The sequence below is a fragment of the Chaetodon trifascialis genome, chromosome 3 (assembly GCF_039877785.1).
Source record: "Chaetodon trifascialis isolate fChaTrf1 chromosome 3, fChaTrf1.hap1, whole genome shotgun sequence".
NCBI classification, from domain to species: Eukaryota; Metazoa; Chordata; class Actinopteri; order Chaetodontiformes; family Chaetodontidae; genus Chaetodon; species Chaetodon trifascialis.
Genome location: NC_092058.1, coordinates 29,861,930 through 29,886,237, shown reverse-complemented (window position 1 = coordinate 29,886,237; position 24,308 = coordinate 29,861,930). Strand labels below are relative to the sequence as shown.

Below are 24,308 nucleotides of genomic sequence, written 5' to 3'. Positions count from 1 at the left end.
TTTCCTGTATATTTTAAGACTGTCTTGCCAGGCGGACCGAAATTCTTCCAATTTGGTAGAACGCCATTTCCTTTCTATTTTCCGTGAAGTTTGCTTTAATTTGCGGGTTTGAGGAGTATACCATGGAGCTAACCTCCTATGTTTAATTTTCTTCTTTTTTAGGGGAGCAACAGAGTCAAGTGTCATACGCAACGATCCTGTAGCACTATCAACCAGGAAGTCAATCTGGGAGGGACTAACGTTAGCATAAGACTCCTCTGTTGTATTGAGACATGGCATTGAATTAAATACTGATGGGATCATATCCTTAAATTTAGCTACAGCACTATCAGATAGGAGTCTGGTATAAGAATTTTTGCCTACTGGCTGGTAGTCTGGTAATATGAATTCGAAAGTTATTAAATGATGGTCTGATAAAAGAGGATTCTGTGAGGAGACTATTAAGTCTTCGATTTCAATGCCATATGTCAGAACAAGGTCGAGGGTGTGGTTAAAACAGTGAGTCGGTTCATGTACATTCTGGCCGAAGCCAACTGAGTCTAATACTGAGATAAACGCAGTGCTAAGGCTGTCATTATCAACGTCGACATGTACATTAAAGTCACCTACAATAATTACTTTATCTGCTTCAAGAACTAAGCTTGATAGAAACTCCGAGAACTCAGCTATAAATTCGGAGTAAGGACCAGGAGAGCGGTATACTATAACAAATAAAAGTGGCTGCACTGTTTTCCATTTCTCATGAGAAAGAGTGAGAACAAGGCTTTCAAATGACTTGTAGTCGAGTTTAGGTTTAGGGTTGATCAAAAGGCTTGAGTCAAAAATGGCTGCAACTCCACCTCCTCTGCCGCTGCCTCGAGGAATGTGAGTATTAATATGGCTCGGAGGAGTAGCTTCATTTAGGCTCACATACTCTTCAGGACACAGCCAGGTTTCAGTCAGACAAAATAAATCAACATTATGGTCTGATATTAACTCATTTACTAGAACAGCTTTAGAGGACAAAGATCTGATGTTAAGGAGTCCACATTTAATTCTCCTATCTTGTTGTACTATTGCAGAGGTTGTTCTAATTTTAATTAGATTCTTATGTTTAACTCCTCTTCTCTGTACTTTTGGTTTACTTAGTTTACGTGGTCGGGGGGCAGACACAGTCTCTATGGAGTGTTGGGTGGGTAACTGCTCTAATGGAGGCGCAGAGAAGCGTGTAGGACTGCAGCTCTGCCTCCTGGTCTCAACTCTGAGTTGTCAGGGGTTAGGTAACACACCGTGGTAGGACATGAAAGCGTGCAGATGGAGAGGGACAGAAGGACAGAGGAGCTCGGTGTATCTTTGGAGGTCCCCCGACAGTCTAATCCTATAGCATCATAACTAGGGGCTGGTCCAGGACAAGCCTGAGCCAGCCCTAACTATAAGCTTTATCAAAAAGGAAAGTTTTAAGCCTACTCTTAAATGTAGAGACAGTGTCTGCCTCCCGGACAAAGACTGGAAGATGGTTCCACAGGAGAGGAGCTTGATAGCTAAATGCTCTGACTCCTGCTCTGCTTTTTGAGACTTTAGGAACCATAAGTAGACCTGCATTCTGGGAACGCAGTGTTCGAGTGGGGCAATAAGGTACTATGAGCTCTTTAAGATAAGAAGGTGCCTGGCCATTTACAGTATGGCTTTGTAAGTAAGGAGGAGAATTTTAAACTCTATTCTAAACTTTACAGGGAGCCAGTGCAAAGTGGCGAGTATTGGAGAAATATGATCTCTCTTCCTGGTTTTTGTCAGAACACGTGCTGCAGCGTTCTGGAGCAACTGGAGAATATTCAGCAATGAATTTGGGCAGCCTGATAGTAAAGAATTGCAATAATCCAGTCTGGAAGTTACGAATACATGGCCTAGTTTTTCTGCATCATTTTGAGACAAAATATGCCTGATTTTTGCGATATTACATAGCTGAAAAAGAGGCAGTCCTTGAAATTTGTTTTACATGGGAGTGAAAGGACATGTCTTGGTCAAAGATAACTCCCAGATTCTTTACAGTGGTGCTGGAGGCCAGTGTAATGCCATCCATAACTGCTATGTCATCAGAAAGTGACTTTCTAAGATGTTTAGGGCCTACTACTATAACTTCAGTTTTGTCAGAGTTTCGCATCAGAATATTGCAGGTCATCCAGGTCTTTACTTTACTTTAGTGAGCACAGAGGAGTCGTCATTAATGTGTACAAACTGAGAGCGATCTGGCAAGTAGGATTTAAACCAGCTTAGCGCAGTTCCCTTAATGCCAATGAAGTGTTCCAGTGTCTGCAATAGGATGCCATGGTCAATGGTGTCAAATGCAGCACTAAGATCCAATAAGACTGGTACAGAGACAAATCCTTTATCAGATGCAATTAGAAGGTCATTTGCAACTTTAACCAGTGCTGTCTGTGTACTATGATGCACTCTAAATCCTGACTGGAAATCCTCAAATAAACTATTATTCTTTAGAAAGTCGCACAGCTGATTGGCAGCTGCTTTCTCAAGAGTTTTTGAGAGAAAGGGAAGGTTGGATATCAGTCTATAATTGGCTAAAACCCCTGGATCAAGAGTAGGCTTTTTAAGTAGCAGTTTTATCACAGCTACTTTAAAGGACTGTGGTACGTAGCCTGTTGATAAAGACAGATTGATCATGTCTAATACTGAAGAGTCAATTAGAGGTATTACTTCTTTAAACAGCTTAGTTGGGATAGGATCTAAAATACAGGTTGATGATTTTAATGGTGAAAATATTGAAATTAGTTGGCGAAGGTCGACAGGAGTAAAACATTCTAAAACTGCGACGACTGAGTAACAGTTTCTACGGTTTCTGTGTTTGAAGACAAAACAGTAGGAGCCGATGAATTCTGTCTCTAATTGTAACATTCTGGATTTGTGTCATGTTGTTTCCTGTTTTATTTTATAGTGTTAACCTCTTGTGTCATTTCAGTTTCCTGTGTTTTCCCGCCTTTCATCATCCACACCTGCGGCCACTCACTCACCTGCCCCTGATTATTGCCTTCCCTGTGTATATATGTCCACCAGCTCCTCATGGCTTTGCCAGATTGTCTTTGTTCTCTGTGACCTAAGATCTAGCATTAGCTGTGCGCTTCCTAGTGTTATCTAACCTTGCCTGTTCATTTTCTTATTTCAAGGATTGGCTTTTTCCCTGTCTGTTTTTGTTAGCCTTTTTTGGATTCCTGGTTTTCCTTTTGCCTTATTTTGGATTCACATAAAGACAGTGATTTTTGTTCAACCCCACTCTGTCTCCAGAGTTCTCAGGTAGTCAATCTGGGAGGGACTAACGTTAGCATAGGAATACTCTGTTGTTTTGAGACATGGCATTGAATTAAATACTGATGGGATCATATCCTTAAATTTAGCTACAGCACTATCAGGCAGGAGTCTGGTATAAGAATTTTTGCCTACTGGCTGGTAGTCTGGTAATATGAATTCAAAAGTTATTAAATGATGGTCCGATAAAAAAGGATTCTGTGAGGAGACTATTAAGTCTTCGATTTCAATGCCATATGTCAGAACAAGGTCAAGGGTGTGGTTAAAACAGTGAGTCGGTTCATGTACATTCTGATGGAAGCCAACTGAGTCTAATACTGAGATAAACGCAGTGCTAAGGCTGTCATTATCAACGTCGACATGAACATTAAAGTCACCTACAATAATTACTTTATCTGCTTTAAGGACTAAACCTGATAGAAACTCAGAGAACTCGGCTATAAATTCGGAGTAAGGACCAGGAGAGCGGTATACTACAACAAATAAAACTGGCTGCACTTTTTTCCATTTTTCATGAGAAAGAGTAAGAACAAGGCTTTCAAATTAGTTATAGTCGAGTTTAGGTTTAGGGTTGATCAAAAGGCTTGAGTCAAAAATGGCTGCAACTCCACCTCCTCTGCCGCTGCCTTGAGGAATGTGAGTATTAATATGGCTCGGAGGAGTAGCTTCATTTAGGCTCACATACTCTTCAGGACACAGCCAGGTTTCAGTCAGACAAAATAAATCAACATTATGGTCTGATATTAACTCATTTACTAGAACAGCTTTAGAGGACAGAGATCTGATGTCAAGGACTCCACATTTAATTCTCCTATCTTGTTGTACTATTGCAGTGGTTGTTTTAATTTTAATTAGATTTTTATGTTTAACTCCTCTTCTCTGTACTTTTGGTTTACTTAGATTACGTGGTCGGGGGGCAGACACAGTCTCTATGGAGTGTTGGGTGGGTAACTGCTCTAATGGAGGCGCAGAGAAGCGTGTAGGACGCTTCTCTGCAGACTGCTGCATCCAGAAGGAAGGCCACTGCAGGTCCTTCATTCCAGCTGTGATCAGTCTGTTCAACTCTAGTACTGTCTAATGCAGCTTTGTCTTTACGTACTTACTGTTCTGCACTGTTTTGTGCTACTGAGTTATTCTGTGTTTTCATCATTCCATTACATCATATTGCATTTTTTTCTTCAATATTACATTCCTATCTTCTTATATCATATACATATCCTTCCTGCGGACCTGACTTTGCACCACGTCTGCGCCACGCCGGCGGTGGAGTCGAAAATAGAGCCCCTGCTGTGAAAATTTGTTACATTTCCTGGGAAGGGATGACAGAACATTATTGGCGTCATAGACTTCCTCCTCTGTTGAGTAATGGTGTATCTATTTTTATGAAAGTAGCTTCACTCATCTTTCAAGCCGTCTGTCCTTCCTGTCAAAAATATATAGGTGTTGTCCTCGAATAAGTGCCCATTATCTTTCAGGTGTAGGTAGAGTGCTTAGTCTGAGGAGTTAACACTCCTGTGTTGAGCCTTGCATTTGTTAAATGGTGGTTTAGTTTCCCTGATATACAAGCCTGTGCATTCCTCATTGCATTGGACGACATATATAAGACTGAAATCAGTGTGTTGCAGGATTGAGTTCTCAGATACACCAGGCACATATAGAATAACGATGTTGTTGCAGTTGTCCTTCTTTTCTTCACCGCCTGTTGGTCTTCTTCCTAGATCATGTAACCTTTTTTTTTTTTTTTTTTTAACATACATCCAGTTTTTGTATACTAGCTTTAAGTATATACTTTTGATGTTTGTGCCCTTCCTCTTGTGCCTGGGCACTTGGGTACACTATCTGCTTGGTGTTTCAGAGGCATAATTTATGCTCCAGTGGGTGGTACGAGAAAATATTGGTCACAGCCAGCCACAACCAATTCATTTTCAATGACCATGATAATGACCACACAGAGGTTAAATATATGGTTCTCCCCACCAGCCAGTTAGAGCTGAAGAAGGCCGCTGGATGAGAACATTGTCGAGTTTCTACCAACCAAGGCCGGTGCAACCCTCTCTGGATGATGATGATCAGGATAACATTTAAATAGGAAATATTAAACAGTGTGTCAAATCAAAATGAACTGTTTTACATCCTGAGACTCTGCTTAAGTTTTACAAATAGTAAAACGCAGTTAACCATCACAAAATATTAAGTGTGTGTTGAAGAAAATCATCCGCCTGAGCAGAAGATAGTTGAGATCCTTGGCTTCCATACACATACACATTTCACATTTATGTGGTTCAGGTAAACAGCAGGAGTTTACTCAGTTGCCCATACACACTTAAAATCTCGTGAAGAAAGAGGAGCATGTCCAAACTTTGTTGGACCTGGTGACCTCTGACATACTGTTCCAGGACACTGAGAGATGCAGAGACCAGGAAAAAATGCTTGGCTCGTGTTTGGGGACATGAACTCTGAGAAATGCGTTCGAACTTGACAGATTCAAACTAATCAAAGGCCACACACACACACACACCTGGAAAATACATTAGTGGTTGTCGGTGCTATCCATTGTGGGGATGAGATGTCCAGGATGCAAGAGATGGGAAACCACATAGCCAAAGACTACCAGTTTCAAGAAGTGAGGTTATTCATCCAGTCAGGTTGGCCAGTTTATGAAGGGAAAATAGCTATCAGGGACTAAGAGGAGAGAGACAGAGGTAGATGGTTTAGTGGTCAGGGGTAATAGTGTTGTGATTACAATCTCTCCCACCACAACAGACAAAATGGAAATGATTCATGAAGGTAATCAAGGGTTCGTGAGATGTAGAGAGAGAGAGCCAGCCAAGAATTTGGTGGCCAAGAATTTCACAAAACATTGTAAAGTAGTTATCATTTTCCTACTGGTTTTGAGCCTGTTCGCTCATTACAGCTTTGCCAACACTTCCTCCTCCAGACAGTAACTTTTGGATTTAAGATTTCGATGCACAAGCAGGGTATTTGACAAATTTCAGCTCCCCTAAGAGATCAGCAGGACAGCGAGACTGAGTGACTCAGCTATGCCGACTGAAAGTCACCGTCAGCAGCACTGAGATCATAATGAAAGGAGAAGGAAGCGCGGAAGTCTAACCACGCATTGGCTACCGCTACCCAATATCTTCCTCCCCAATGTTCGGTCTTTGGTGAACAAAATGGACGAGCTCACCTCTTATTGTTCCTGCTCCCCAAGTACTTGCCACTCATCAGACGTGTGAGGTCGTCAGTGGGGACTGCTAAAGTATGGCCAGAGGGAGCAGATGCCACACTCCAACACACAGACTGAAGTATGTTCGTCACCTGGGCCATGCTGGACTCAGGATCCATAGACATTGACTTATATGCCTTGAGCATACCCAGCCACATGCTCAAGGCCTGTGCAGAACAGCTGGCTGGCATCTTCACTGACATCTTCAACTTGTCATTGGCTGAGGCAGCCATCCCCACATGCCAGCACCAAAGCAGTCAGCTGCTGTGGGCCTTAATGATTCCTGCCCCATTGCACTCACCCCCATCATCACGAAGTGCTTCGGTCTTGGCCCACCTCAAATGCTGTCTTCCCCCAACACTGGACCCCCATCCGTTTGCCTACCAACCAAACAAGTCAACAGACAATGCCATCTCCACGGCATTGCACTCCACTCTGATGCACCTGGACAACAACAACACCTATGTGAGGATGCTGTTCACCAACTCAGCATTCAACACAGTCATCTACTTCAAACTGGTCAACAAACTCTGTGACCTTGGCATCAACACCTCCCTCTGCATCTGGACCCTGGACTTCCTGACCAACACCAAGAAGAGCAAGGAGCTCATTGTGGAGTACAGGAAAACCAACCAGGTCACACCCACATTCACATTGACAGGGCTGAGGTTGAATGTGTCTCCAGCTTCAAGTTCCTGGGCTAACCTGCCTCGTCAGATCCTAGTCAACTTCTACCGCTGCACAATTGAGAGCATCCTGGCTAACTGCATCCCAGTATGGTACGGCAGCTGCACAGCCTCCGAGCAGAAGGCCCTGCAACAGGTGGGGAAAACTGCCCAGTACAGTAGATCACCACTGCCCAGCTAACTGCCATCGAGGATCTCCAGCACAAGCAGTGTCTAAGAAGGGCAGCCAGCATCAGCAGTGACAGCCCAACCATGGACAGCCCACCATCTGGTAGGATGTTCAGGAGCCTCTGTTTCCACACCAGCAGGCACGGGATCAGCTTCTTCCCCAGAGCTTTTACCCTGCTGAACACTGTTCACCAGCAGCCCCCCCTCCAACCCCACCACTGTCCCATTGACATTGTCACCCCCTCTTCCACCCCATGAGACTACAACAAAGATGAACAACATCAACTCAGCCCATGTCATACTGCATATACTGCACACTGCACATATCACATATCACTTTATATTTTATATACACTATATACCTCATCTGTTCACTAATACTTTTTATTTTTTTACTGCACCGCCAGTTACAGATGCTAAACTGCATTTCGTTGTCGTGATGACAAGAACTAGTCCTCTCTACGATTTGATTTCACCAAACATTTAAGTGATCGCCAATCACAATCAATCAGGATTTTTTTCTGGTCACATTTCTTCCTCGAAGATGATGATTCCCCGTTATCCTTCCAGTTTTTAATAATGCGCTGGACAATTTTAGTAGTTTTTGCAATCTCCTTAGATGTTTTCTCTGCTTGATGCATGACAATGATTTGACCCTTCTCAAACAGACTAACATCTTGTCCACGACCACGGGATGTGTCTTTCAACATGGTTGTTTAAGAAATGAGAAGCTACTCATTGCATCTTTTGGGGTTAAATAACTTGCTGCCAGCTGAAAGATTATCGCCCATGCAGTAATTATCCAATAGGAGGTTCTTACCTATTTGCTTAGTTAATTCCAGGTGGCGACTTCTTTTTTTTTTTTTTGGCCAGGCAGTGTATAAAGAAGTCCTCTTAGCAATGTTAACATAATACTATTTTGGTCATGTCTGCCATTGTACAAAATCACCTCATGTAAAACTAAGGAAAGAACAGCACACTGACATCAAACAAAGGGGATAACAGCTCACACTCTATCATTAGATTAGATTAGATTAGATTAGATTAGATTAGATTAGATTAGATTAGATTAGATTAGATTAGATTTGATTGATTTATTGTCCACCTTAATAGAAATTTGTCTTTGGCTTCACCGATATTTTAAATTTCAAACGAAAAACAAATTATTAGACACTTCACAACATACAATGACAGACAAGTTGTGCAAATAGACAGGAAATAGCAGCAGCAGGTAAAAAATATTATAGACTACAGAGAATACACTTAAAATCCTTTAGTTTTCCCTGGTGCAGTCATTTTCTGTTCAGTGTTTGTATGGCATATGGAATAAAACATTTCTTGTAAATGTTCTGCTCACTCTCAGGGCCCGGAATAAGCGGCTAGATCGAAGCATCACGAGGCAAAATCTCCATTTTCCCTTTCCACACTTCAACACTGCAAACAGATTCTGAATATCTTCACCCTGGAAAGAGTCTTCCAAAAGCTCCATTTCAGTGACCTTAAACTGCGTTTGTGTGTCGACCAAGGCCAAAACATGAAAAAACTGAACATATTTAAGCAGTGGCTCCAAACCCTATTAAAACCATGAATTGGGATATGTTCAGCTTTGCACAGTGAAGATGCATGATTTATTCCTTCATTTACACATTAATTAGCAAAAATAATAACAATTACAAACATGACAACATTGGACTGAATTTTATGCATGCTCCAGCACTCTTCCCAGCCTTCTACACGAACCTCTATGATGCAGTGACAGGTAATGTGGAGCTCGTTGTTGATGAAAATGATGGCTTGTATCTTTTTGGCAAATTGGCAAGAATCCATTACAAACTGCAGACTTTGTATGTTTTTCTCGGTGAGCCTAAAGGATTAGAAATTTCAAAACATTCACCATATAGAAATTAGCTCTAATGGCAAGACTGCTCAACTGCATTGTTTACCCCCAAGGCCTTTTTTTAGAATAGAAATTATGGTTAGTAATGGCATGGCTAGTTGTAGAATCTCTAATTACCTGGAGTAGTGGTCATGGCCAGATAGGACTGCTTCTTGGATTCACATAAATCTACACTTGAGTTTGTCCTCTTGGCCATTACAATGTGTGTCTGCATCACACAGTCTACAGGCTTAAGGAAGTGTGAGGAATGTCTTTTCACTTATGGTCACATCTGCCCTGTGTATCTAACTTAAAGGTTAGAGATGCATTTCCAGTATCAAGGGTATCTATCATATTAACCAGGTTTGCTGCTTCACTGACTTCCCTGAAACTGTCCTATACTCTCTATAACTTCCTCCATGACAAGCATAACAGGCTTGTACCCTGTGTCCTTGCTTGTTGCCCTTTTTACATATACTCTTGAAACCATAATAGTTTTATAATAGTGCTGTTTGCCACACGTACCACATATTCTGGACCTTTTTTGGGATACTTGTTGCTTCTCATGTGGTGTATCCTTTTCTGCATTGCTCCCTTCCCAATATTAACATTAGCCACCCGCAGCTCTAGTGGGTTGGAATGGAGACGAAATTGTTTAGTAACCTCCTCAGGCCGGTGCATTTGCTGAATAACTTGTGCAAGCATCAAGTCTGCAGTGAGCTGGGACATCTGAGACAACTCCTTATCTCTGATGCACATATTCAATCTGTGTTCATCCATTCTCATTCTCATTCATTAAATTCACTAGCTTGTGCAGAGCCCCAGAGTATGCTTCTGCTTTCTCACTGGGTAGCCGGCTCATTTGATAAAAGCACACCCTTTCATGTATTAGATTCTGTCTTGAAGTAGTCACTGAATTTCTTTAAAATGCCATTGCTGTCTTATTTTCCTCCTCTTCGAACTCAGAACTGCATGTCTTTTCAGCTTTGTTGACCATGGTATAACTGAGCTTGCAGACCTGGACTTCCCTGTCCTCTCTGTTCAGTTAGGTGGCTGTCTTGAACCATGAAAATCTTTGTTTCAACTTTGGCCATTCTTCAAGGCTGCCAAACTTAAACTCACAGGATTAAACTTCTGTCAATCTGTTGTGGTTACCTAATAGCCTAAAAATAGAAAATGTCAGTGTGGATTTTCCCAATTTTCTGAAAGATGAAAAATGTGACCAGCCACAAGAAAACCAGCAACAAGTCTCCTGGGGGGCATTTTGAGTCATTTACAGATTCTGAAAGTGTAGTTTCCAAGCTTTCCAACGATGTCTGACACATGGAAATCTGATGAAAGATGTGACCATTTGAATGTAGGCACTCCTCAAACTAGTTTAGTGGGAAATCCAGCCTGAAAGATTCTCACCTACCAGGGGAGCCAGGTAACACAGTGCTGTTCATTGCATCTCATTTACGTAAGTCCAACCCCCTACTGGTCTAGCTATCAGTGACATCTGGTATCTGTTAGCCCGCAGAACAGAAACTATTGTAGAAGTTTGAACAATGGTTATCAAATGGAAATTCTTTTGTTACAAAAAGTCCTGGAATAAAATGTGCGCATTGGGACAGACAAGCGCGACGGAAACATAAAATCACTCGAACACACCTACGAAGACAAACATGTAGACACCACATTATCGGGACAGAGAGGAGCTGCTGCGTCCGCATGTGCCAGCATCACTACTACTACTCTTTGTTGTATTCTTCGTCATCTTCATCTTCTGCTAAGGTCGACTGTAGATTAGGGATGTTCTCCAGTGTAATGCAGTCGCTCTCGTTGATTTCTTCAGTTTCATCTTCAGAATCGGGTTCAGAATCAGAAGTGAGGTCGGCGTCGACATAACCAGAAACTGCACAAGTAGCCACATTGTTCTCTTTTAATGTGCTGCTCATTGGCCGAAAAAAGAACAGAAGCACGTGAATAGCCAAAGAAAACCAGTATGCTAATTTACTGTTGAATCGCCACACCCCCAACTAGGACCGAGCTACCAGCATGAATTTCCTCTAAAACAACCCAAATTCACATAAAAAGTTTATGGTTTTAAAGTCCCCAATACTGTTATTTGAAACACTGAGTGGCTTCTTCATGATTTAAATTTAAATAGTCTGCAAAAAAAAGAAAATCACTCATTTAAAAAAAAAAAAAAAAGATTTTTCTTTGTTTACACAACTTGTGCCGGGCCAACGTGCTGCTGGTTCGTGGCTGATCACAAATTTCCAGGGAGCCAATCTGCCAAATGGAAAGAACTATATACAGAGGCATTATGTTGCATTATTTCGCTGTAAAGGTTATGCAAGTTGGACCTAGTCTGGTGTTCGGTGTTTCTGTTGCTTTGGAAGCGTAACATTATCCTCATTTTCCTTGCTTCAATCAAACTGTGCCTTTTCATAGAACTTTTTAATCGATGGTACTTTTGCTTTCATATTATTCAGTGATTGCCCTCAATCGACTGCTGACCGGTTCAGACCCCCCCCCGGATAATTCATTGATTTATTAGGGCCACAGGGCAATTGGCGTGAGCCCAGGGCTCAAAGAATGAATGGGAGGAGGTCAAAAAACTGACAAATCATTGGACTTTTTGTACTGCCTACTGCTTCGGCATACTTTCACCTAGAGACTCCATTTAAACTTTAAACTGTAGACACAAGTCTTGTGTATTGGTGTGTTATTCCACGTTTTGATTGGTCATATGGTTTTTGATTAATCACTGTTCAATGACCATGATCATTTTGGGAGAAATTTTGAGCTTTCAGTGGGCGTGTATTGCACTATATGTTCGTGTCAGAGTGGGTGATGTCATCGGTCAGAGTGGAAGAGAGCCTAAAAAAACTCCAGAATTTTTCTTTTTCCACACTCCTCCCAGCCACAATTTACGCTCTACACACATGAATTTTTCCACACAGTGTGCAAAAAATTAGAGAGACTTACAGAATTTGAATTAGCAGCCTCTAAGTGCGGCCACATCTGTCTCTGCTCCTCATTGACTCCAATACAAAGATTTTCAGAGAGAAGCAGAACGGCCCCTGTTTTAAAGTGGCACATGTCTCCAAAATATTTTCTGTAGAATCACACCAATTGTTCAGGAAGTCCTGACAGCGATGACGGTCTGTGTTACTGAGCTACCGTTTTGTCAGCATAAGCCCAAATGTGAGAGCAGTGCAGAGGCAGAAAATGGCTCTTTTTCTCCACGTTTCTCTCTGCCCCTGTCCGTCTGCCAGGGGCAACCACCTCAAGTTGCCGTGGCAACCTCTGGGCCTCAGTACGTCTCTGAGCACTCCTCTGCCACACGCACAAACACACATATGTAGCTTCAGTTGCAGCTATGTAGCTGATTCAAATGATTAGCTCGTCATCAAGCTCTGCAGTGGCTTGATAACTAGCCACTTATCTTATTACTGTTACTGGTGAGTTTGAAATGTTAGTCATGTGATGAGTGATGTTGGCCTGTTAGCATTAGCCACAATGCTAACAGCGGCTAATGCTAACATGAAGTCCTATGAACTTGTTGGCGCATACAGGTTTGACTTTTGATGTCGGGTTGTTGTGCTAATATGCTAATGATGTTTTAGGACTGTCCCTAATGCCATCTTTGTGCTTCAAAGCTGCAGTAAGAATTATCCAAAAATAAGTGAAGGTTTGAAGGTCAGGGGGGGTTATCATACCTACTGAAAAACTTGTGGTTATCATTTACTTATATAGTTTGCTATTATTGTTATTATGAGTTTGATGGGAGACAAGGACAGTTGGGGAGACATCAGTCACAGTCTATTACAGTCTATTCACAGTCTAATGAGTGGACCGGCTGCAGGTCTGCAGGTGAATAGGCGTGAGGAGGAAACAAAGCCACCGTCCCCTGATTGAAACAGGACACACTGAGGGAGAAAGACTAGGAATGAGGGAGGAATCCTGCTAGACCCCAGCAGCACTCAATAATCATAAATTAGTTACTGTAATTAAGTACTGTAGATAAAACTTAATTCATATTTTTTACCAGAAATAAAAATACTGATTATTCAATTCAATTCAATTCAATTCAATTCCTTTATTCATCCCGTGAGGGGAAATTCCAAATTCCAATAATTCCAAATGATCTCACCATCTCTACTAAGAATGGTATAAATATTGAAGGAGTCACAGTGTACAATCCCATTTCCCCTCATAATTGGGACACTATGTAAAATGTAATTAGAAACAGGACATTATGATTTGCAAACCACTGAAAACCCATATTTGATATACAGTAAATCAAATGATGAAACGGAAAAATTGCATAGGATTTGAAAATTGAAATTTCATTTAGAACGTGAGTGTTTACTACTCTGCTGCATCACCTCTTTTTTTTTTTTTTTTTTAAATAAACAATTTGTTACAATTTGTCATTTTGCCTTTTATCCAAAGCGATGTACATGTGAGATTTTCATACATCACAAGCAAGGTTCTTGACAGAGTAAGTGCCCTAATGAAACTTTCTGGTCCAACTGGACATAGATGTTATGAGACAGTGCTACGAAATAATTCAAAAAGTGCATAGTCGACCGAAAGGTTTTTTTTTGTTGTTGTTTTTTATTTATTACTCATGAAACGAGGTGTTCAGTAAAGAGCTTGAACTTTAGTCTTTTTCTAAAGATTGAGAGGGACTCTGCAGAACGAATGGAATTCGGTAACTCCTTCCACCACCGGGGAACCACACAAAAAAAGAGTCTAGCTAGAGACTTGGGGCCTTTTGGAGGTGGCAGCACCAGGCGCTGTTCCTGGGCAGAGTGTAGTGAGCAGGAGGGAGCATAAACCTGAATGAGGGAGTTCAGGTAGGTCGGAGAGGTTTTGGTGGCAATTTTGTAGGCAAGCATCAAGGACTTATACTTGATGTGGGCAGCACCTGGGATCAAGTGGAGGGATAAGAACAGCAGAGTGACGTGCTCGTTTGGGCTGGTTAAATACCAGGCGAGCTGCCGCATTCTGTATCATCTGCAAAGGTTTTAACAAGCATGCTGGGAGCCCTGCCAGTAAGGAATTACAATAGTCAAGGCGTGATGGTACCAGTGCTTGTAATAGGAGTTGTGTTGCATGCTCAGACAAGTAGGGTCTGATCTTCCTGATTTTGTACAGGGCAAATCGGCATGATCAATCAATCAATCAATCAATCAATCAATCAATCAATCAATCAATCAATCAATCAATCAATCAATCAATCAATCAATCAATCAATCTTTATTTATAGAGCACTTTTCATACAAATGAGCAGCCCAAAGTGCTTTACATAAAAGCAATACAACAAATGTGCAATTTGTTGTATTGCTGTATTGTATTGTACTGTATTGTACTGTATTGTTGTATTGTAAATGTGCAATATCAGTATTGTTTGCTCATATTTCATTACTCCTTGTTTATATTGTTTATATTGTTTGGTTGATATTTAATATTTAATGTCCTTTTACTGATGCCCTCTATGTTTGCTATCCACTTTTGCTGCTGTAATACCTGAAATTACCCCACTGTGGGACTAATAAAGGTATATCTTATCTTAAATAATAGACACAAGAAATACACATGCACACACACACACACTCACACAGACACACAAATTTAAAAACACTGAGGAATTAAGAAAAACTGAAAACTGAGGAAAACTGAGGAAACGCTATCCCACACTCGCCACTTTGAAGTGAGGAAACACCAGGGAGATAAATCATAAACTGACTAAGCATCAGAGGTCACATGCTCTTTAAAATTTAGTTGGTCATCAATCATGACACCCAAGTGTCTGTCAGATTTTGCAGGAGTGAGCAGAGCTGCGTCAAGCTGGATACTTATCTGTTTAACAGTTCAGCATTGCCATCTCACAGCCAGATTCAGTGTTCAACCCTACTGGCTAGCAACATGTTGTTAGCCCATAGGTGTGAATATCTGTCTCTATGTGACAGTCCTGCAATTGACTGGCGAACTGTCCAGAGTGTATCCCGCCTCTTGCACAATGTTAGATGAGGTCACTTCCAGCCACCCCATGACTCGTGGATGTGTTGAATAAAAGGTGAAAATGAACAAAAAATGTAATCTTACTGAATATGTATTGTCTTGTCTATTGCCGATAAACAAATGTATCTTAGGTCTCTGCCTGAGGTTCCCAAATTGATAATGTGGCCCTGTACGCTCCTCCAGCAAACACTCACATACATATGTCAGATGCAGCATTTAATAATTTGACAATGCACTTTTTGTTGTACACTATTAATAGATATGAATGGTTTACATTTTGCTGTTTTTGTAGTTTTGGGTTAGGTTGAGATAGGGTTAGGGATAGAGAGAAGGGATTGCACTATATGTGAGTGAGAAGTGGTGTAATACCTGACATTTTACCATTAAGAAACATTTCTGTAGCCCAGACATTGAGCTGCTAGTTGTGGGGATGCTGCCTTATTATTTGCCTCAGGAGTCCACATCCGTCATCACGGTCACTGTTTACATCCCTCCAAAGGCTGATGGGGAAGCAACATGGGGATTTTAATCACAACGCTCACAACACAAAACTCTGCCCCACCACGGACGACATCACACTGGACCTACTGTATGCTAATACAAAGGATACAGTGCTACAGCCCTCCCCCCCAAGGCAGAGCTGATCATAGTCTGGTGTTGTTAACACCTCAGTATGTCCCTCTTGTCCAGAGGCACCCTGCATCCACAAGGACAGTGAGGAGGTGGACTTAGGAGGCTAATGAGTCACTGCATGACTGCTTTGAGACAACTGACTAGGATGTGTTGTGTGAGTCACATGGGGAGGACATCAACATACTGCCAACCCAGACTGTACGCTGGTTTCCCAACAACAAGCTCTAGATCACTAGTGACATGAAAAGTATGTTTAACCTTCCTCTTGTGTTAGCTTTTTGTTACCATCTCTTTTGTTAACGGGTCGGTTTTGACCCGTGTCTTAAATCAGCTGTAAAATACACTAAAAACAATTATCTATCATCCAATTTGTTTCTCATCTCTTCGTTACCTTGTTAGGCTTCCTTATCCATGAAAATATTGGTTTTAATATTTTTGGTGTGGGCCTTTTTTGTCAGTATACTCCTTGATTTCAATTTAAAAAAAAAAAAAGGTAAAATGAACCTCAAGAGAATCAGATAAATAAATAAAAGGTTGTTGTGTTACCTGCCTATTACTGAGGGGATTTAATTTTAGGATTTAGGGTCTTTTTTCAGCAATAGAACTTCAGTATTAACACAAAATGAAAAGCAAACTATAGATTTGCAAGATCAAACAAACAACAACCGATCAAGCAAATCAAACCAATAGAAATCAATTACTAGTTCCAAAATAAAAAGTACAAGTCTCAGTGAGCAAGAACATGCATGTGTATGTGTGTGTTTAGATACATGTGTGGCAAAAAGTGACACTTTTAGTGTGTTCTTTGCAGAGATATTTCTTGCAGTTGAAGCACAATATATTTGTCTTCCTGTCTTTACTGCTTGGGCAGACTTGACACCTCTTTCTCTTAGAATCAGGTGGCCTGAGCGGGGTTGTGGTTGAGGCAGGGCTGGTTGATGTGGAATCCCCTGAAGCTCACATGATTGGGAGAGGAGCTGGCTGTCAGTGTGTTTGTTATGATTTCAGTTTTGGCTCTAATTATTGCTTTGTAATGTTATTTTTATAACCAGGTTGAAACCGACCCTAACAACACAAAAGTCATAATTTCAACTAGAGTGTTTTATAATTTAGTGGGAAAAGGAAAAAAAAAAAAAAAAAGTTTTATTTGGTTGAAATTGAGGTTCCTGACAAAGTCAAAAAGTCTTGATGCATTAAACAAATTTATGTGGTTATTTCATGCATTTAAGACCTAAAAATGGGTCGTGCCGACCCTAACACAAGAGGAAGGCTAATACTAAGAAACAAGCCTTCAGGTCAAGGGACAAAAAAGAACTGAAGAGTGTTCAGCATGAGCTGAGGGAGAGAAGCTGAGAAGCTGAGGCAGAGCAGAGATGCCTACAGGAGGAATCTGGAAGCAGAACAGAGTGAAGGAGGTGTGCATTCTCCAGTGCATTCAATACCATCCAGCTGCTGGGACTGTTTTTGTCTCCTTTTCTTGTGGCTATATATAATATCCATTACATATTATAATGCATATTATATAACTCTCCTTATACTTGGTTATATTTTTAACAATTGCCATTATTCTATGTATACTTAGTTATATTTTGGGAATTACTCTTATTCCATGTTTATATTCTTAGCTATTTTTTAAGAACATTCTTTTCTCTTAGTTTTATTCTCATCCTTATTCTTCTTTATTGTATATTTTATGTTTATGTATATGTTTACCCTGCTGCTACAACAAATGAATTTCCCAAATTGTGATCAATAAAGTAAAGTCTAAGTCTAAATCTAAGTCTTAACAGCCATCCGTTATCTATGACTTTTTGGACGATCAGGGTTCGACAGGTTGCCAGTTCATCATAGGATTGACACATAAAGACAAACACCCATTCACACTCACATTCACATTCACAGGAAATTTTTAGTCAATTTACCAAACCTGTGTTTCTTTGAACTGTGGGAGTCTGCAACATTTGGAAGAATCCCAAATACGGGCCTCAGCTGGACGGCATGTTTATGGCCAGACAATGCTAATCACTGTACCCCCACCTGTATTTATCCACTTACTTGATTACTTACTTACTTGTCCATCTTTAACATCTTGTTGCATCAACTTGCTAGTTGATTTATGTTCTCTTTGACCTTCGTGTTTTCAGTCAACATGACGCCAATGGACCAGCTGGACCAGCAGTGAGCCAGATCCAGCTGGATGATACACTAATACACTCCTATCTGCTGTAAGTAAGCTATAAACATACCTGAACTTACCACAATACACATACCCCCCCCCCCCCCCCCCCACACACACACACACGTATATATGACATAAACTGTAAAGAAAGTTGGAAATCATAAATGCTAACAATTCTTCAATTCATTTCATATGTAATATGTATTATAAAGCCAGGTTGATTCATCAAGAAAGCAAAGACCTGTGAGATTACTACAGAAGTGTCAGAATCAAGATATGTATTACTGTCAGAGTAAATTCATCTTGAACACAGTAGAAATTTTTCATTTTTGTCTCTGCCTTTTTTCTGCTTGCTGTTATTCTTAGCTCTCATAAAAGGACGAAATGCAAATAAAACAGTAAAATAACACCTCAGGCTGCTCAGCAGGGTCCTCTGTGAGCGCTTTTCACATTTTCGTGATCATCAGACTCTCTGCTTTCATATAAGACAAGGCTTGTGTGGCTTGTGTGAAGTGGTGAACACAGCAGATGCTCTAAAGTGGACGTACACTATTTTCGTGTTTTCGTTATATGCCCATTAGGGCTGGACATATCGATCTAAATATCGATAGCATCAATACCAAGGTGCCTATCGGTATCTGATTAAGCCTAACGTGATGAGATCGATACTTTTGTTGCAGTTTCTCGTCTATACAGTATGTCCAGCAAACTACTCAAACTTCCTCACAGAGTTTATGCGAGCGAGCACAGCTTCTCTCCAAGTCTGTCTGTGCCATGTGCAAACAGCGCACCTCTCTCTCTTTCCTGCTCTGCCGGAGAGCGGAGAGTCAGAGCACTGAGAGCAGCCCGTGATGGCAGAGAGAAAGAGAAGCTCTGTGTGGACCCTTTTCACTGCAGCTGATAGGGAAACTGCCACATGTGATGTGTGCAAGAAAGTAATTTGCCACTGTTAACGCCACAAACTAGCACAAACACATAAAGCAGCTCACCCTCGAGAGAACTCTGAGCTACAAAAAGTTAAGGAAGAAGGAGGAGGAGGGGGGAGATCCCCAAACACACACAAGACAGAGGTCTCTGGCAGAGGCTTTTCAGCCAAAAAATCAAGAGTATCCAGGTAATCTCCAGCATTGAGTCATGCTTTTCACAGTGTTTTTGGTGATCAGAGAGGCCATTTCAGCAGACTGATTAAACTATTATCATATGTTCAGCCAGTTGAAAAAATCGTAATTGTTTTACTGGAACTCAAAAATATAAATTTATATAAAGGTATATACCTCAAACCTGAAATATGAATATGGCTGAATATAATAGCCCTTTGTGTTAACTGTTGAAGGAAAATTAGTATTCTCATTTAGGCTACATGCAGATTACAGTTACAGACTTAATTATTTTAATCATTTTGTTATTTCACCTAGATAACTCACAATGAGCCATGGATATTACATTTCCATTGCTGAGATGATAGTTACATTATTTTATAAATATATAGTTAATAAAAAAAACTGTTATTTGCCAAAAATCTTTGTGTTTTATCATAATCATAATCAACCAACCAAAGGCAAAATCACAAAATTATTCAATGATCATGAAGTTTCAAGAAAAAAGTATCGGTATCGGCGATACTAGCCCAGTATTTACTTGGTATCAATCCAATACCAAAATTCCCAGTATTGCCCACCCCTAATGCCCATATAATTTATTGCGGTATGAATTATGTTTCGTTTGGGTGGCAATGCTTGGTAGAGGCTTTTAGTTGAGTTTCTCCCCTTATTCTGATATGCTACAAGTTAGGATTGGTGCTTCCTAGTGTGAGCATTGATCATCTGAGCTGCACGCATCTCATGCTGCTCCCTGTACAGGGGGCACTCGTATTGAAGAGGCTAGAGTAGAATATACAGTATATATACAGATTTAGATTGATTTTTTTTAACTCTATGTTTTTCTTTATTCCTTTCTGTGTTGTTTTATAGTTTTTGATATGACTGGTGCTGGGGGGATTAATAAAATGTTATCTTATCTGAAATGCACCATGAACAGCAGTCACATATAGCTCATCCGCTGGCTTATAAAGGCTGGTAGTAAGCACTTCATTTCAGACATCAAGGAAATACTATTACAATTATTACAATTACAATGAGTCATTTGGCAGACGCTTTTATCCAAAGCGACGTACATATGAATTCATACATCCATGGCACAGCACTAGGGGCAGTTTTGAGGTTCAGTATCTCGCCCAAGGATACTTTGGCATGTGGACTGCTGAGGCCAGTAATGGAACCACTGACCTCCTGATTGGCAAACAACCGCTCTACCTCCTGAGCCACAGCTGCCCCTAGCCTAGGCTTCTTCAGTTCTAACTGACTGGTTGGGAGTCTCAGGCATTTGTCCTCTTGCAGGATCATAGCTCCACCCAGCATCATGCGAGTCATTAGGGTCACATGAGTCAAGGTGTGGCTGGCACAGTTGGTGCTGATGGATGACAACAGGTGGGTCGTTGACTGCAATGACTGCATTGTAGGTGGCTGATAAGTGGTGTCTTAGACCACCCCCTCTGTTCAGTGATGGTCTTTCCAGTTTGACATGGATGGCTTCTTTCACTCCTCTTTCAAACCGTCAGTCTTCCCTGGCCAAAATACAGTGTGTATATTATTGTGCTCAAAGGAATGTCCCTTGTCCTTGAGATGTGTGTGCCATGTGCTTGTGAAGCGGTTGCTTTGTTTCCCCAAAGTACAAGTCTGTGCATTCCTTACTGCATTGCACTGCATAAACTACATTGCTCTGCTTGTGTCTGGGTGTTTTGTCCTTAGGGTGGACAAGTTTCTGCCTCAAGGACATCAGAGGACATCAGATCAGAGGAAGACTTTCATTAGCAGATGTGTTAAGAGGGAGACAGGAAATGAGATGCAGTGCATGCATCACTTATTGAACCCATCTTAGACCCACATGAACATGACATCTATACAAGTTGTAAACCGGCATCTGTTTGTCATATTATAGTTTGATGTTTTACTCTCCTGCCCTGCATATTGATGTATATTACTTATCTAATTTAATGACTTTATTTCAAGTCTTCTAGCTTTGGAATTACAATGGGTTTTTTTAATTAGTGGCCCATACTAAATCAGTAGCTATCAGAAGGGACTGCCTTCACTTTTCGCATAGGACAGAAACTCAATCAAATCAAACAACAAAAGATAAAAGAAAGATACCTTAGTTATGGTCACTTAAGACTTATGGGTATCACATACTTGACCCAATTCCAGGCCATGCACACTTAGCCCACATTTAACCACATTAACATGAATTTAACCCAAAGCCCCTCCTTTCGTAGATCACACCAATCACACCTTAGCAACTAGAGGCACTGCGAGTTTGTCTTTGGATTTCTAGCTTTGAATCTGTCAACATGCTGACACACGTAAACACTAGATTAAATTGATTCTATATCTAATCTGTTTTAGTCTATTTTAAGACAATAATGTTAGTGTGTCTGGCTAAGTAATTTACTACCTACAGTAGGAATGTTACCACAGCATTGTGCTAAAAGTCAGGGAGCATGTCAATACCGAACAATGTTTTTTTATGGGGTTAAATGAAATGTGAAAAAGCCCTGCCAGTGAAACAGTGGTCCCATATGCTACTAGAGTTTAGGATGACATTGCTCTGTCTGATCAACCATCATCCCTATAACAGCTGTTGTACTATAATACAAGGGTTAGGTAGCTCTGTTGGAGAGTAACAAGTTAATTAACAGATAAGACTCCATTGATCGAATGCCAGGGAAATTCACTTGTTACAACAGCAGAATAAAAAGGATAGGTAAAAAAACATAACAAATAGAAAAGAAAAGAAATGATACAAAATAAAATCAACTATAGAAGTCTATGTGCATTACATCCAAAGAGTATAATAGATAAAAAGATAAAACACACACTTGTGATTTTTGTGACAACATCAACACAGTGGTACATTAAATGATGCTGGAGATAAACAGTTTGGCAACCGTTGGAATGAATGACCTGTGGTAGCATTCCTTCTTACACAGAGGGAACTGCTTAAGGCCCCCATCGTCTCATGCAGGTGGTGACAGGGATTGTCCACGATTGATGCCAGCTTGGCCTCTCACCCACCTCTTCACTGGTGTCGAGAGGACAGTCCAGAACAGAGCCAGACCAGTTTGTTCAGTCTTTGTCTGGCCCTGTCAGAGCTTCTGTTAGCCCCGATTCTTCTATTGGAAATCCAAGAACAGTCCGGAGAAATCTTCAGTTCACAGCCAAAGTATTTATTGAGGTCACAGGTAAAGTATAGCAGCGCTGGTCTCAGAATGACAGAGCTCTCGCAGTATCTCCGTCAGAATGAGCACACATCTCTGATAAAAGTTCATATTTGGTGGCACAGTGGAACAAGTGGTAACGCTGTCGCCTTACAGCCAGAAGGTCCTGAGTTTGATTCCTGCCTGGGTGCTGTGGGTGCCGGGGGCGTGTCCTCTTGCTGCTTGAGAAAAGGGGCTTTTCTGTGTGGAGTTTACATGTTCGCTCTGTGTTCACCTGGGGTATTCTCCATAAAAAACCCCCACTAAAAACATGCGAGAAGATCACCACCTGACCAATGGTGACAAAAGGAACTGGGTCCCGGGATGCTGGTGTTGTCTGGCAGCCCACAACTCCTGGTCTGCCGTAGAGGAAGGACTTGCCAGGACGGGTTAAAAGTGGAGAAGAACTTCACTAAAAGCATGGCGTGTGCAGTTTCCTCTCTGTAGCTCTGCATGTGGTTTTAGTGACTAATAAAGGGATGTCTTCTTATTTATCTTCTTGGGTTTGACCCAACCCCGTACAATAAACAGACATACGTTACCGAATGTAATTGGCCAGTTTCCAAGACGTAGCCGCACCATGCCTTGTCCATGCCTTATCCTTGACATGCAATAAGCAACCTGTATGTGTTGTCTTAGGTGTATATCTAATGCAACAGACAAGAGAAGAGGTGTCGTCTGCCTCCTGTTATCCTGACTGGATTTTGCCAGATCTGTTATCTTATAACTGGTTACACAAGTGCAGTAAAAGATCACAGGAAAACAACACATAAAATTACTTGAAAGGACCAAATTGTTACACCTCCACTGCCCCAGCAGACCACTACCACACCATAAAAGCCAGTGTCATAAAACATTCTTAAGTGTCCTGGACACTCTGAAGGACCTCAGTCTTCTCAGCAAATGGAGATGACTTTGTCCCTTGTTGTGCAGGACATCTGTGTTGTTGGTCCAGTCCAGTTTGTTGGTGGGGTGAACACCCAGATATCTGTACTCGGCCCAGATCTTGATGTCCAGGCGGTGGATGTTAACCAGTGTAGTCTGTGGCACCTTTCTATGGAAGTCAATCTCCTTTGCCTTGCTGACGAAGGAATAATCCAGCAAAGAGGAGAAGACTGCATGCTTCTTAAATACTCCACACAATGAGGTAGTGTGCTCCCAGGTGAGTGTAGGGGGCGGAGCTGGCTGCAGGTAAGGGGATGCCCAGCCATGCCAACAGGGGTAAACAGACAGACACACACACAGGGAAAAAAGGGCAAGGAGACACAAAAGGAGAGACAGGAAGGCAGGATCCTAACAAGTTTGTTCCCCTGTGATACTCGTCCAGCGATGGCTGTCTCATCAGAGAAGTTCCGGAGATGACAGATGTCAGTGTTGTGTCTGAAGTACAACGTAAAGAAGAAGAAGACATACTTTATTAACCACAGCACAACATGCACATGCCATGCTTCGGTGAACACAACAACAACAACATGCACATGCTTCGGTGAATTTGTTTCTTCTGCATTTCACCCATCCTGGTACTGTAAGTCCTTCCTCCGTGGCAGACCAGGAGTGGTGGGCTGCCAGCCCATAGTGGCGCCCGGGGACCCAGTTCCTTCTTCGTCACTGTTTGGTCAGGTGATGATCTTCTTGCACGTTTTTAGTGGGTTTTTTTTATAGAGGATACCAGGTGAACACACGGAAAATATGCAAACTCCACACAGAAAGGCCCCTTTCCTCAAGATAAAGGGCAGCAGGCACCAGAGGCATGGTGGAAGACACGCCCACAGCGCCCCAGTTGGGAATCGAACCCTGGACTCTCTAGCTGTGAAGTGACAGTGTTATCACCGTGCCACTATACACAGAGCAAAGAGGAAAATAGAGAGAACTGTACCCTGTGGAGACCCTGTGCTGTACAGTACCACATCAGA

At 41.4% G+C, this 24,308-nt stretch overlaps 1 protein-coding gene across 3 annotated transcripts in view; it reads left to right on the top strand.

Annotated features, from left to right (window-relative positions):
- plekha6 (pleckstrin homology domain containing, family A member 6) overlaps positions 1-24,308 on the top strand; it is a 291,763-nt gene that overhangs the window by 106,203 nt on the left and 161,252 nt on the right. For all 3 annotated transcript variants that reach the window (XM_070959441.1, XM_070959442.1, XM_070959440.1), the window contains one exon: positions 18,049-18,129. Coding sequence is in view for 1 of the 3 variants with exons in the window: in XM_070959440.1 (XP_070815541.1) it covers positions 18,049-18,129 (81 nt within the window). In the remaining 2 variants the exon portion in view is untranslated. The remainder of the gene's footprint in view (positions 1-18,048; positions 18,130-24,308) is intronic.